The sequence below is a fragment of the Astatotilapia calliptera genome, chromosome 1, assembly GCF_900246225.1.
Source record: "Astatotilapia calliptera chromosome 1, fAstCal1.2, whole genome shotgun sequence".
NCBI lineage: Eukaryota > Metazoa > Chordata > Actinopteri > Cichliformes > Cichlidae > Astatotilapia > Astatotilapia calliptera.
Genome location: NC_039302.1, coordinates 30950033 through 30963489, shown reverse-complemented (window position 1 = coordinate 30963489; position 13457 = coordinate 30950033). Strand labels below are relative to the sequence as shown.

At 38.4% G+C, this 13457-nt stretch overlaps 1 protein-coding gene across 4 annotated transcripts in view; it reads left to right on the top strand.

Moving 5' to 3' along the window:
* Positions 1-13457, top strand: part of chst8 (carbohydrate (N-acetylgalactosamine 4-0) sulfotransferase 8) — a 179793-nt gene that overhangs the window by 43489 nt on the left and 122847 nt on the right. For all 4 annotated transcript variants that reach the window (XM_026174185.1, XM_026174159.1, XM_026174177.1 and 1 more), the window contains exon 2: positions 7115-7308. In XM_026174185.1, coding sequence (XP_026029970.1) covers positions 7149-7308 — 160 coding nt within the window. In that variant the 5' untranslated portion in view covers positions 7115-7148. The remainder of the gene's footprint in view (positions 1-7114; positions 7309-13457) is intronic.

Here is a 13457-nt window from a genome sequence, read left to right as displayed (position 1 = left end):
GGCTCTGTAGAAGGACACCAGCAGTCTCTGTGTGATGTTATTCCTCCTGAGAATTCTCAGGAAGTACAGTCTCTGTTGGGCCTTTTTCAGCAGCTCGGAGGTGTTCACACTCCAGGAAAGGTTCTCCTCTATATTGACTCCCAGGAAGCGGAAGCTTGCCACCCTTTCTACACAGTCCCCATTTATGAATAGTGGTTGGATCTCTGCCTTTTTCCTTCTGAAGTCTATTATGAGTTCTTTGGTTTTTGAAGTGTTGAGGAGGAGGTTATTGGCCTTACACCATGACGTCAGCTGCTCCACCTCGTCTCTGTACGTAGACTCGTCTCCCTTGGAAATGAGCCCCACCACTGTGGTGTCATCTGCAAATTTCACAAAGATGTTGCTGTGGTGGCGAGGAGTGCAGTCGTGTGTGTAGAGAGAGTAGAGCAGTGGACTGAGCACACAGCCCTGGGGTGAGCCAGTGCTGAGACTCAGGGCTGAGGATGTGTGATGGCCAACTCTGACTCTCTGTCTACGGCCCGAGAGGAAGCTATTGATCCACATGCAGGTGCTGTATGGAAGCCCCAGGTCTTGTAGCTTGGCCACCAGTTTGTGTGGAAGGATGGTGTTAAAAGCTGAGCAGTAATCCACGAAGAGCATCCGCACATAGCTACCATGCTCTTCCAGGTGAGTTAATGCAGCATGGAGTGCTGTGGCTACAGCGTCTTCCGTGGATCGGTTTGCTCTGTAGGCAAACTGGTGTGGATCCAGGCTGCGGGGCAGGGCTGCTGTGATGTGTCTGCGGACCAGCTTCTCAAAGCATTTCATTACCACTGGGGTGAGTGCCACCGGTCTGTAGTCATTCAGGCCGGTGATGTGGGGCTTCTTAGGCAAGGGGACTATGGTGGAGGACTTCAGGCAGAGTGGGACAGTCGCCTGTGCGAGGGATTTGTTGAAAATCCTGGTGAAGATCCCAGCCAGCTGTCCTGCACAATCCCTCAATATTCGACCTGGCACACCATCAGGACCCGCCGCCTTCCTCGGGTTAACAGCCTGCAGCATGCGCCTCACCTCGTGCTCTTCCAGGGTGAGGGTGGTGCTGCTATGGGTGGCGTGTTGCTGCTGTGGCTCCAATACCTCCGGTACCCTGGTCTCAAAGCGGGCAAAGAAGATATTCAGCTCCTCTGCCAGCTCCAGGTCACCGTCCGCAGCTCCGAGATTGATCTTATAGTTGGTTAGGTGCTGGATGCCTTGCCACACCTGCCGGCTGGTATTACTCTTCAAATGGTCCTCGATCCTCCTCCTATAGTCCCCCTTTGCCTCTCTGATGCAAAGATTTGACTTGTGATTTAACTAGGCTACTCCAGTCTTCTTTGCTTTTTTGTTTTTGCGTGGGGACATTCAGAGGTGCCACTGCTCATGTGTTTTGGATCATTGCCCAAGTGTTTTAACCTGCAGGGCAAGAACTGATGGCATGAACTGATGTCTTCAGGTTTTTGTGGTAGAGAGCATAATCTAAAGTTCCATTAAGTAGAACAAGTCATTCAGGTTCTGAAGCAACAAAGCAGCCCCAGATCCCACTACCACCACGATGTTTGACTGTTAGTATGATCTCCTTTTTATGAAATGCTAGTTAGTTTTATACCAGATTTAACAGGACTCAAACGTTCCAAAAATGTTTACTTTTGTCTTGTCCACAGAATATTTTCTCATATGTCATTTTTCTTTTCTTTTTGGGGGGGTAAACGTAAGATGAGCCTTTTGTGTTTTTTCTGGTTATTAGTCATTGTAGATTTTTCCTTAATAAATTAAATAATACTTTAAAAAAAAAATCTGAAACATTTAAGCATGACAAATATGCAAAAACTAAGAAATTTTGAAGAAGCAAATAACTTATACAGGTTATATACAGGTTTTCAGTAACCTGTATTTGCATGGTAACTGTATGGAGTTCACAGTTGGCTCAATGTTCTAGCATATATTAATATGGCAGAAACGTCTGCTTGTACCCGCTTGTTGCCTCCACTGCTCCTGCTGTGAAGATGAAAGTGAAGAAAATGTTAAATAACACAACCGCTGAGCACAGAGAGTTTTACATCTTCATTACGACCATATACACAAAGATTTCTTCACCTTCACACAGAAAACTTTTAGAAACACCTTTCACAGTTTGTGCATGAGATGATACAAGCTTGATACAAGCTCCAAGTGTTGGAAGACTATTGTGTTGAACTGAAATGATGCACCCTTGAGTACATTCACCGCATTGTAAGAAATAAAAAACAGAAAATGCATTTCTCTCCACACCTCTGTGTCAAATGTAAGCTTGCCTTTCCATAATAACAAATACTTATTCAAAGAAAAAACAATTCTCTCACCTTTTGATTGCACTTTTTGCAGTTTATCTTTGCTTGCATGGTTTCTCTATAGATTGGCATGAAAAAACATTCAGGCCAGTGTTGTCAATAAAAACCAAAACATGGATTGGCATCTAACTAATTTATCCCAGGCACATGCAAATGAAGTCATGTTGTTCATTTCGATATGGGTTCTACTGCTGTATCTGTTAGGTGACGGCTGTGTGCAGGCAGGAATAGGACCCAAGGTGCAGACTCCGGAGACAGACGTGAACTCAAAAAAGGCTTTAATTTAATACTCAAAATATAACAAAACTAAAAAACTCAAAACAAACTTAAACTAGAGAAATGACAGAACACACAGCTAAGAAAACGGTAGCTCGCGACCCAGACACTAAGAAACACAGGGCTTAAATACACAGAGGGAGCAATCAGGAAATGAGTAACAGGAGGGAAACACAGCTGGGGCAAATCAGAACTGACGAGACCAAAGAAGCGTAACCTGAACACACTGAGAAAAGACGGAGACCTTCAAAGTAAAACAGGAAACACATAACACAGACTGAACAAAGACACAGACTCACATGCAGGCACTACAAAGGGAACAGAGACGTGGGAACAGGGCAGACACAAACACTGACTGAACAAGGGGATATAGGAACTTAAGATACACATAGACGCGAACTAGACAAGGGGATGCAGGTGATAGGGGAGACAGAGCAACTAAAGAAGACAGAGACATAAGCCATAAGACAGAACTCAAAGAAACCAAAAACTAGACAGTATAAATAATATCATAAACTCAAAAACCCTGGGTCAATGACCCAGGCATCCTAACAGTATCAGTTCAGCTGCTATCTGTCCAAGTAAAGTATCCCTATCATTTTTATCTTACTCTACAGTGGCAGTTGTTGACAGCATGTCAATAATTTTTATTTTTAATGTAGCTTAGAATTTTTCTGGTCATCTATAGTGACCTTTCTATAAGTTAAGGGCTTTGGAAGAATATTTGCTACTGGTCGTGTTACATGTTTGATACATACCATCCTTAGACTGGTATTGCCTCCTATGACATCTCTTTTAAAAGATAATTCTGTTTCCTTCTGTTCCCTAAATGGTAAAAATGACACTGCTGACCACAATACAAGTACAGGGTGGGCCATTTATATGAAACGAAGCACACCATTGTTTTTCTTGTGACATTACCAATAAGTTTGATGTGTCACATGGCCCTCTTCCTATTGAAAAAACAAAAGTTGTATCCAAGATGGCTGACTTCTAAATGGCCACTATGGTCACCACCGATCTTGAGGAGTTTGCCCCCTCACATATACTAATGTGCCACAAACAGGACTTTAATATCACCAACCATTCCCATTTTATTACAGTGTATCCATATAAATGGCCCACCCTGTACTCTGATTTGCAATAGTACTACAAATGAGATAAAGTTCTGATTGTTTAAAGCAGTACCTGTGGTGACTTACTGACTGATTGATTTATATGCTGTGTGCACTTCCTGATGGATACATTACCAGTCAAAAGTTTGGACACACCTTTTCATTTAATGGTGTTTCTTTATTTTTACTACTTTCCACATTGTAGATACATACTGAATGCATTAAATATATGAAGCAAGATATATGGAATTATGTGGCAAAGAAAAAAATGATAAATAACTCAAAATATGTTTCATATTTTGTCTCATTTGAGGACCGCCCCAAGAAAGGAAGAGCTAGGGTCACCAACCTCAGAAATTCCAAGTTAACAACACCTCAGATTAGAGCCCAGATAAATGCCACACAGACTTCCAGTAGCAGATACATCTCTACATCGACTGTTCAGAGGAGACTGTGTGAATCAGGCCTTTATGGTCAAATAGCTGCTAAGAAACCACTAAGGAAAAGGAACAAGCAGAAGAAATTTGTTTGGGCCAAGAAACACAAGGAATGAAGTGCTGCACCAGATGGCCTGGCGTCCACAGTCACCTAACCTAAACCAAATTGAGATGGTTTGGGATGAGATGGACCGAAGAGTGAGGGCCAAAGGGGCCAACAAGTGCTCAGCATCTCTGGGAACTCCTTCAAAACTGTTGGAAAACCATTTCAGGCGACTACTCACTTGAAGCTCATTGAGAGAGAATGCCAAGAGTGTGCAAAGCAGTAATCAGGGTGACTATTCTAAAGAATCTAAAATATAAAACGTTATAAAAGTTATTTCACTCTTTTTTTATTTACTACATAATTCCCTATGTTTTCATTTGTAATTTTGATGCCTTTAGTGAGAATCTACAATGTAAATAGTCATGAAAATAAAGAAAAAACAAACTTTTGACTGGTAGTGTATACAATACAAAACAAACCCATATACTTCACGCTACAGATGTGTGTTTGCACGCAAACATGGTGACATCTTACTGGCTGTTGAATTACTGTAGCATTGACTCACATTTGATTATTTGCTTGCATATTATATTTGAATGTCTTGCTTACATGGCTCCTTGTTTCTATTATTCAGATCTCTTTCCTAAGTCATAGCTAAACCTAGCTGGAATCCATGAAACAGATGCAAAAAAAAGATATAAAACAATCATTTTTTTTCTTTTGCCAACAGCTGACGAATCCTTTGAGAGTTTCAGTATCAGTGTTGAAGCACCAAAATCCTGTGTGTGAAAAACCTAATATCCCTTGTGGACACCATCTGAATTAGTTCAGTACTCCTACTCTAGGTGGAACACTGTTGTAACAGTAATGGATCACTGGCTGCATCTGCACTGATGATGAAATGCCAAGGCCCATTTCAGTAAAGGCTTACTTCACCTGACCAATTTTTTTTTTTTTTAAAGATTTTTGTGACACAAAAAACATTTCCCATCCCTTGAAACACAAATGCATCTATCTACATTCTGTGTATTTTCTCTTATTTGCATATTTGATCATTTTTCATTCCAAGTTGATGTTTTGATGTCTTCTTTGTCACTGTTTGTTACCTTGATTATGTAGTGCGATATTGTTATAAGTCCCTCTGGATTTCTGTTTCTTTTGCGTGTTTGTGCTGCATTCTTTTATTTATGTGTTTTATCATCTGTATCAACAAAAGGTAAATCTTGACAGAAATCTTTGTATATTAAAGAATTGCAGCAAACACGTGTCACAACTGGTTTTTGACACTCATTTATGGTTTTCAGTTCTGGTATCAGCACATGGTGCAATGTGAAAGTCAAGTTTTTGACATCCCTCAAATAGAGCCAATTTTGTTCTCTGCAATGGCAACACATGCTCGAGTAGTACCACAGCTCATTTGCATATTAATTTGAAGACAGATGCTACGCGGTCTTTCTGCTGTGTGAACAGACCTTAGAACAGGTCTGCGCCCATGCCAGTCCAACTGGAATTGTGTTTACTTGACTCTATCCTTACAAACAAAACACCGATTTCTTTATTTGGAAGAATTAGGTGTTCTCCATGTTGAATTTCTAAACACCATTAATTTGTCTGACTCAATTAACTTTTTTTTTTTTAACTTAAATACATGAATAGGCTGGGGTTTGGGGTGTGGATAAATACCCTGGCTTATTTTGCCTTTGTGAGTCTGTAATCTAGCGGAACTTCTTATGCTGTAGATGTGCACACAGACACCAAACAATTCTGATATAAGTGCTATAATCAGGTTTAAAGTTATAGGACTCTATCTTGTGTTCATTTAAATGCAATATTAACCTTCATTTTCAGGCTGCATAGTGGAAAACATCACTCTGATTAGACACAAAAGTCTATGTGGACTGTTGCTGCATTCATTAAAAAAAGGTTCAAGGATATTTACCAATGGAGGAAGAAGTAGATAATTTACTTTAGTAAAAAGAAAAAGCTGTCAAATAGGCCAAATATGAATTACTGTGGAACTTGTCAGTTTTAGTTTTCAAGGTGTGCTCTTACACTAATTCCAAAATTCCTCTGGATATTTGGATATTTCTGAATAAACCTGTAACCAATTAGAGCAATGAAACGCGTAAAATAAGAATAAATAAATAAATAAAATGAAAATGTAAATGGACTATAGCATGCAGGGATGTAATTGTATCAAGCCCAACACACATTAGATAAATGGTTTTGATTGGCCCAGCATGGTGAAGGCCTAGTGCAAATCTGTGTGAACGGGAGGGGGCCAGATGTATTCTGCCAGAACAAATTAAACATGAGTGTTCAGATTTGTTTGGTTCCAGGCTAAAATGCACCATATAAAAGTACTCCAACACAAGGAAGCATCCTGCAAAATGCACTTGTGGGAAGCAAAAATGCAGAAAAAATGCAAACTTTAAAGAATCTGTATTATTGTTTTTTTTTGTTAATCCCTTCCTTTGGTGTATTTTCATGATTATTATTTCTTTATTGATGTACTTGAACAAGACCAGCATTGTGGGGGGGGTGTGGAACTGGGAGTTTAAAGAGACAGAGGCTACTGTGGGTATAGTTGCACTGGAACATATATGATAAATATTTTGGTTTTTAAGGATTAAATGTTTCAGATTTTTTCGACTCTGACAATACATTATTAACCTGTACATTGCATAATATGGACACTATTAATTAGTTAACACTGATAAAACGAATAACTTGATTGCATTTTTTGGTTTAGTAAGGGATGAGCACATTTTAAATATACAGAAATATGGTAACTAAGAGAATATATGTTATTTTCCATCAGTGTTATTTACTGATTTAACTGCAATACTGATGCAAAGAAATGAAAATACTCACACTTTCTTTAATTTTCCTCAGAACTTATTACATTAGCATCTGACTGTGCTACATCATGCTGTGGATGAAGTGGAAGATGGTGGTGGACTCCCTGCGTGGACGGAGAAGGAGACTGCCCTGTTCCCTCTGGTTTGTCCTGCTGTTCGCTGCTGGAGGTCTGGTTCTCTTCATCCACCAGCAGGCTCTGTCAGAGATGGTCCAGCAACAAGGCCCAGGTTAGTCTGTAGTTTCCCTAAAACAGATTTAACCAGTATGGCTTTTACGTTTACTGATATTTTCCCATTTTTAGATATTCTGATTAGCTATTTTTTATATTAACCTTCTTTACTCTTAGGATTTGTGTGTGTGTGTGTGTGTGTGTGTGTGTGTGTGTGTGTGTGTTCCACTGTATTTTCTCAATAGGCTTGAAAAGCTCTCAGAAACCTTTTAGGTGTTTTTTTTTCACAGACAAAAACTGTTTAAAGTACAGAATAAAAGTAATGACAAATGCTCCAGTCACAAATCCACAGTCATGAATTTGATTATCACATCCAAAAATGGATAACCAGTAGGTGTGTAGTGTCAAAATCAAAGTTATTGATTAAATACTTTAGGCAATAGGAATAAGCAATAAAAGCATAACATTTCATTTAAAATCTAAATAACTGAGGCCCTCACTTGACTTTAGTGAGTGTTTATGATTCATTGATAAGAAAGAGATAAGGGGGGAAATGGCATCCATGAGAAAGTTCCAAGGCAAATCCCACTGCGCTGCTAAAAGAAAACAAAGGCTCATCTCACATTTGCCAAAAAAACCCATCTTGATGATCCTCAAGACTTTAGGGAAATAGTCTATGGACTGTCAAGAAAAACACTTAATTTTTGGTTAGTTTGAATCCCCTTACATCGGGCATAAAAGTAACACAATATTTCATACAAAGAACATGATATCAACTCAAACATGGTTGTAGTAGTGTGATGATGTGAGGCTGCTTTTCAGCTTCAGAAACTGAAGCCAGCTTTAGGCAGTCCTTGCCAAAGTGACTGAAAATACTCCATCCAGATAAGCAGAATTGACTTCTGGATTAAGCTGGGAGAACTCACAATAATGCAGATATACACACCATGCAATCAAACTGGGAGACAGAGGCACATTCCAAATCAGAAAGTAGATTGCATGTATGAGCTGTTATATTATTTGCTTTGGTTTCACTAAGGAGCAGGAAAAAAAAGATGGAGAGAGAAGCAGAAAAAACATTTGTTCCCCAAATAATACCTTTTTCATTCCATCTCATAGAACAAATGGTCAGTTTTCAATCCTCCTCAAGAACAAGGCTCTATATTCAATTTCTAAATGAGTTAAACCTTTATCCTTGCAAAGTGACCCAGTGCCATTGTGCTTGGCACTCAGCGTTAAGAAGATTGGGGTATAAGCAGCCATGATGGAAGAGTGTCCTAATCGTGTACAACCAAGCTGCTTCATGTTTCAGAAACAAGAGATCAGCTGCATACATATGCACAGCTATGGCTTATGCTACAGTTTCAACCAAATGAGAGTGTCAGTCACATTTTTCTACTGCTGTTGGAAAAATCTATGAATTTCATTTTAACTTTGGTATTTTTATTCAGAGACTAAAGGGTGATGTTTCACCTTATTTTGATTTCACAAAATCACTACTTTAAGAACCATGCTCCAGTTGAAATCAAAAGACATCTTTTTTTTTTAATTACCAAAGTCATTTGTGACATGTTCACAGATTTTTGATCGAAGAAAATGATGAACCAGTCAAGGGAGCTTTTTGGAGATACAATCAACATCACCATCAGAGAGCGTCAGAGTCAGAGAAACTGTAATCCACTAAGTAGGCTATCTGCACTATCATGTGTCAACAGCACTGTGAATCATTATGAATATGAGTGGTGTCACACTCCACAGCAATAAGAGCCACTTAGCCAGAGTGGAATCTCTCCAACCCTCTAATATTCCCCTGATTGTCAGATGCTTTCAGGCACGGTGTCAGGTGGAAAAAACGGGCATTTGCAATGACAAGCAGGACACACACGGAAGCACACATGCAAGACAAACATTCACATTATGTAGAAACACAAAAACTATGACAGCCAGTATTCAACATTCATGAGAAATATCTAACCAAGACCCATAAGAGCTTGTAATGATTACAAGAACCAGATGCTTTGTGAAATCTGGTATGAAACTGTGTTGGAGGTGGACCATTACTTTAAAGGAACAATATTTTTCAACAAAAGCACAACACAGTTTGAGGAGGATTTTTTTTTCTAAACTAACAAAAAAACAAAAACGTCCATACTATGCAATGTATACTCTTTATATAAAACTATATATGAATTTTAGTAATATTATTATATTATATTATTATTTCTAATGTGTCATTTTATTTTAGCCATGTTGCCAATCTGAGACATGATTTCATTCTTTCCTTTAAATTAGTACCCTGGACAGGTTATCACTCTATTGCAGGGCTAACACAGGCAGACGGATCACCATTTAGACTCACGTTCACACCTATGGCCGATTTAGAATTGCCAGTTTACCTAACACTTGCATGTCTCTGGACTGTGGAAGAAAGTTAGAGTAATCAAAGTGATTCCACGTGGATACCATGAAACATGTAATTTGAAACCAGGACCTTTTGCTGTGAGACAAAGCTGCTAACTGCTTGTGAGGTAGCATAACATAAGCAGCATGGAAAGTGATAGGAAGACAGCATCTGCAGACTGTTCAGGTTTCTTTTAAGTGTTCTTTAGTTTCTGGCATGGCCTTTCAACAACTGTTTCATAAAACATAAGAACCTGGTAGTCAAAATCTCACCTGCTTTATATAGAATTCCACTCACACCTTGACCTCATTAACCTCTACCATTGGGAAAACAGGGTAGACTAAATAACACAGTCTAGACAAAGAAACCAGAATAAAATAATTTTGCCACTTAATAAAACTCATTCACCCAGCTAAACGGTTTGAAAAGTCAATCTCTTCACTTAATCTGACTCATGAGGTTATTTTAAATTAAATAAACAATTTTACACAAAAGAGACACCTTCATTTGGTTACACCCAATTGACATGATCAATGACATCATATCCAAAAAAACCAGGAAGTACTGGGGCGGCCCTTCCCATATACCTGTTTTACACATAGGACCTGCTCAAAGGAACACACATTGGTAAGTATAACCAAACTACATAAACAAATGAAAGATTCAAATCAATTAATGATGAAGTGACATTTAGCTTTAAGAACATTTGCACAGATGAAATGAATATACCCAATGCTACCACAAACAGACCCGGGATAGTGTGTAGCGCCAAGGTTACATATGCTGTGTTTACATTAAAGCATTATGATAGACTATACGATAACAGAACACAAAATAACAATATATGCAAGTGACAAATGAATTCAGTCCTAGCCACTTTGTCACACTGCTCCAAAGTTTAAATGTTTTAAATTGTAGATATTTAGAGTTACTGTTAATTTTGATAAACTTGAGTAAAATAACTATTCATTTGAAATTTTAGAAGAATTTTGAAACTAATTATTCATAGATTTTGTATAACGACATAAAGAAATGGAATGACATGTAGAATACACCAAAACGGAAAAAGGCAATTCTAGATAGCTGTACGGTAGAATAAAAAAATTATTCTTAAGAAATAGAACATCTAAGCAATACTAAGTACTGACTTTAGAAATTTAGATATGCAGCAATTTTGCCATTGCCTTATGAATTTGGAGGTCACACAGCAAAAACAATTTCCTCAGTCTGACGTAGTTGGGCAGCAACTAATTCAAACTAGGCTAAGGAAAAAGGTTGCAACTTCACAGTTACACCTATCAAATGTCAGTGCATATGTTTTTAAACTGATGATTATGTACTGGAGAACAAAAGTGTCGTTTTGGGAGCTATGATTAAATAAAGAGGTGAAGTACTGGTGTGGTGCAGTACAGGTGGGTGGGGGTAACATATTAAAGCTAAGAAGTCACTAATAACCAAGGAAGGTATGAAGTATATTCCAGCGTCCTTCTATGCCAGAATGATTAAATACATAATGGCTAATATGTATGTACGTGTAAATGTGTTGTAATGTCTGTTTAAATGCTTTCCCGTGATTATTTTCATGTTGGCTTGAAATAAAATATCTCCCTCTGCTGGTACTGCAGCTTACTGCAACTTCTGCCTGCATAACCATTTCAAACTTCGGAGAGGCAAAGCTAGAAGCAGGCATGGTGGAGTGGCGTTTCTATTACATGCTCTGCCATGATACTGGGTTGCTCTATATGTAAAATGGAATATAGTAAAGATGAGGTACTCTAAAGTTAGAAGACACAAACAAGGCTGAGCTCCACATCCGCACACAGTACTATGACATTACTACAAATGAAGTAAAAGGCTCCCAACATGAACAATTAAAGAAGGTGGAGGCTACGAGCTTCCTCAAGTGAGTCAAAGCTAATAGGTGGCAGCAGCATGTCCTTAATGAGTTCTCTCTTTTGATTAGTAGCCATCTTTTCAAACCAGTAGTGTATGTCTTATGATTCGTTTTGCAGCCTAAGCACATCCTTTTATCTCTTCTACTGTATCACTACTTGGAATTGAAGTAAGAATTTCACTTTACTAAATCATGCATGAGAGACTGTGTGCTGTATACAGAACACAGTGGCTACACAGTGTTCCCAGCCCCCTCGCTAAAGCACAATAAGCAAGCAGTATCTTTGCCCTAAGCTATGGTGCTTCAACCGAGCAGAAGCTCATATCTAATAGAGCAGAGTTATAATACATTGGGTGTCAGCTTTTATCTGCCACCCCCTCCTTCTCCACCTCTTTATTTGGCTCACACTGTACTTAGGAGCTTTGTATCCCATGGTTTAGATGGCCTGCACAATGGTAGCTGAGAAAACTGCTCTTTAAATGGCCACAGTCATCTCCTGAACACTCTGAAGTAATTGTTTAAGGACAATTGGAGGAACAGCAGCCAGTTTTACAGGGAGAACAGACACCTGAAGAGGTTGCAGTTCAGATAAATTGTCTGCACAAAGTTACACCTCTAGGCATTTTTCCAATGAGTCTGACTCCAGCTGCTTCAGGGAGTGGAAGGTTGCCCTATGTTTCACCTCGAGAACCCCAACACAGAGCAATCCACAGATGGAGAAGTAGAGCATCAGCTGCTGCTTGGTTGCTTGTGTATTTATTGGTAAGCAAGTGGCTAAATCTCAGTTTAATTGATAGTAACATGCTATATGCTAATGTTTTGTTTGTTTTTTTATTTAAAAAAAACTTAAAACACTTAAAATCTGCAACTAAAAGATTGCTTTTATGACTCTTTTTCTGAGAGGAAAAATTGAAGATTTTAAGGGTCCATTTCTGAACTTAACTGAGTAATGACCATTTACTGGGTGGCTTGGATGGATGTTAAAAACATCTTTTAGTAGAGAAGATATCATCACTACCTTTGATCTTGTTTCATAGTGACTGGCTGATGTTTACTGTAACGGTGGAGTGGGGTGCTGGTAAAGGCCAAGGTCTGAAAATGTCAGTCTCTACCAACTGCCTTTCCATGAATGAAGTTAAAAAAAACACCTATATATATATATATATCTATATATATATATATATATATATATATATATATATATATATATATATATATATATATATATATATATATATATATCTCTATATATATATATATATATATATATAATGTCATACACTAGGGTTGTAGCAGTACAGGAAGCAGTGTTCATAAAACAGTGAGATAATGTTTCTTCTACAACATATAAATATTGTCATAAATATTAGGCAGCATGCACACAATACAAATGCATGCAGTTTGAAAAAAACAGAAAGGTAATACATAAAATGTGAGAACATCTTCAGATGGGAATAGTTTTTTATAATCATGTAAAGTGTATTTTGAAACACTACGACTTTCTACAGTAAATAAAAGCAAGGAAAAAATTAATTTGCCTTGGCCATCCCTCTATGTTTATCCACATGGACCTTGCCAGGAACTGGGCATATTGTTTCACGCTTCAAGGAAAAACTTGATCTCTCTGTCAGAGTCCCAGTAATCCCCTAAGCCTTTTCTGTTTGCATAGTCCAATTTAGCTGTCTCTTAATGTAATTAAATTGTGCTGATGACCCTAGGTGCAGAGGAACTGTACTGTGCTTGTAAGCAAATCCACCACAGGATGGAAAATCGCACTGTTATATTATTCCATTTTTCCATTATTTGATGCGTGTGTGCAAAGCTCCTTTAAATAAGTCTGTTTGTGTTGTGTTGGCACAATCCCCTCCATTCCTCCCAAAGCAGGAAGATTGAAAAGCATTGGAAAGCAATA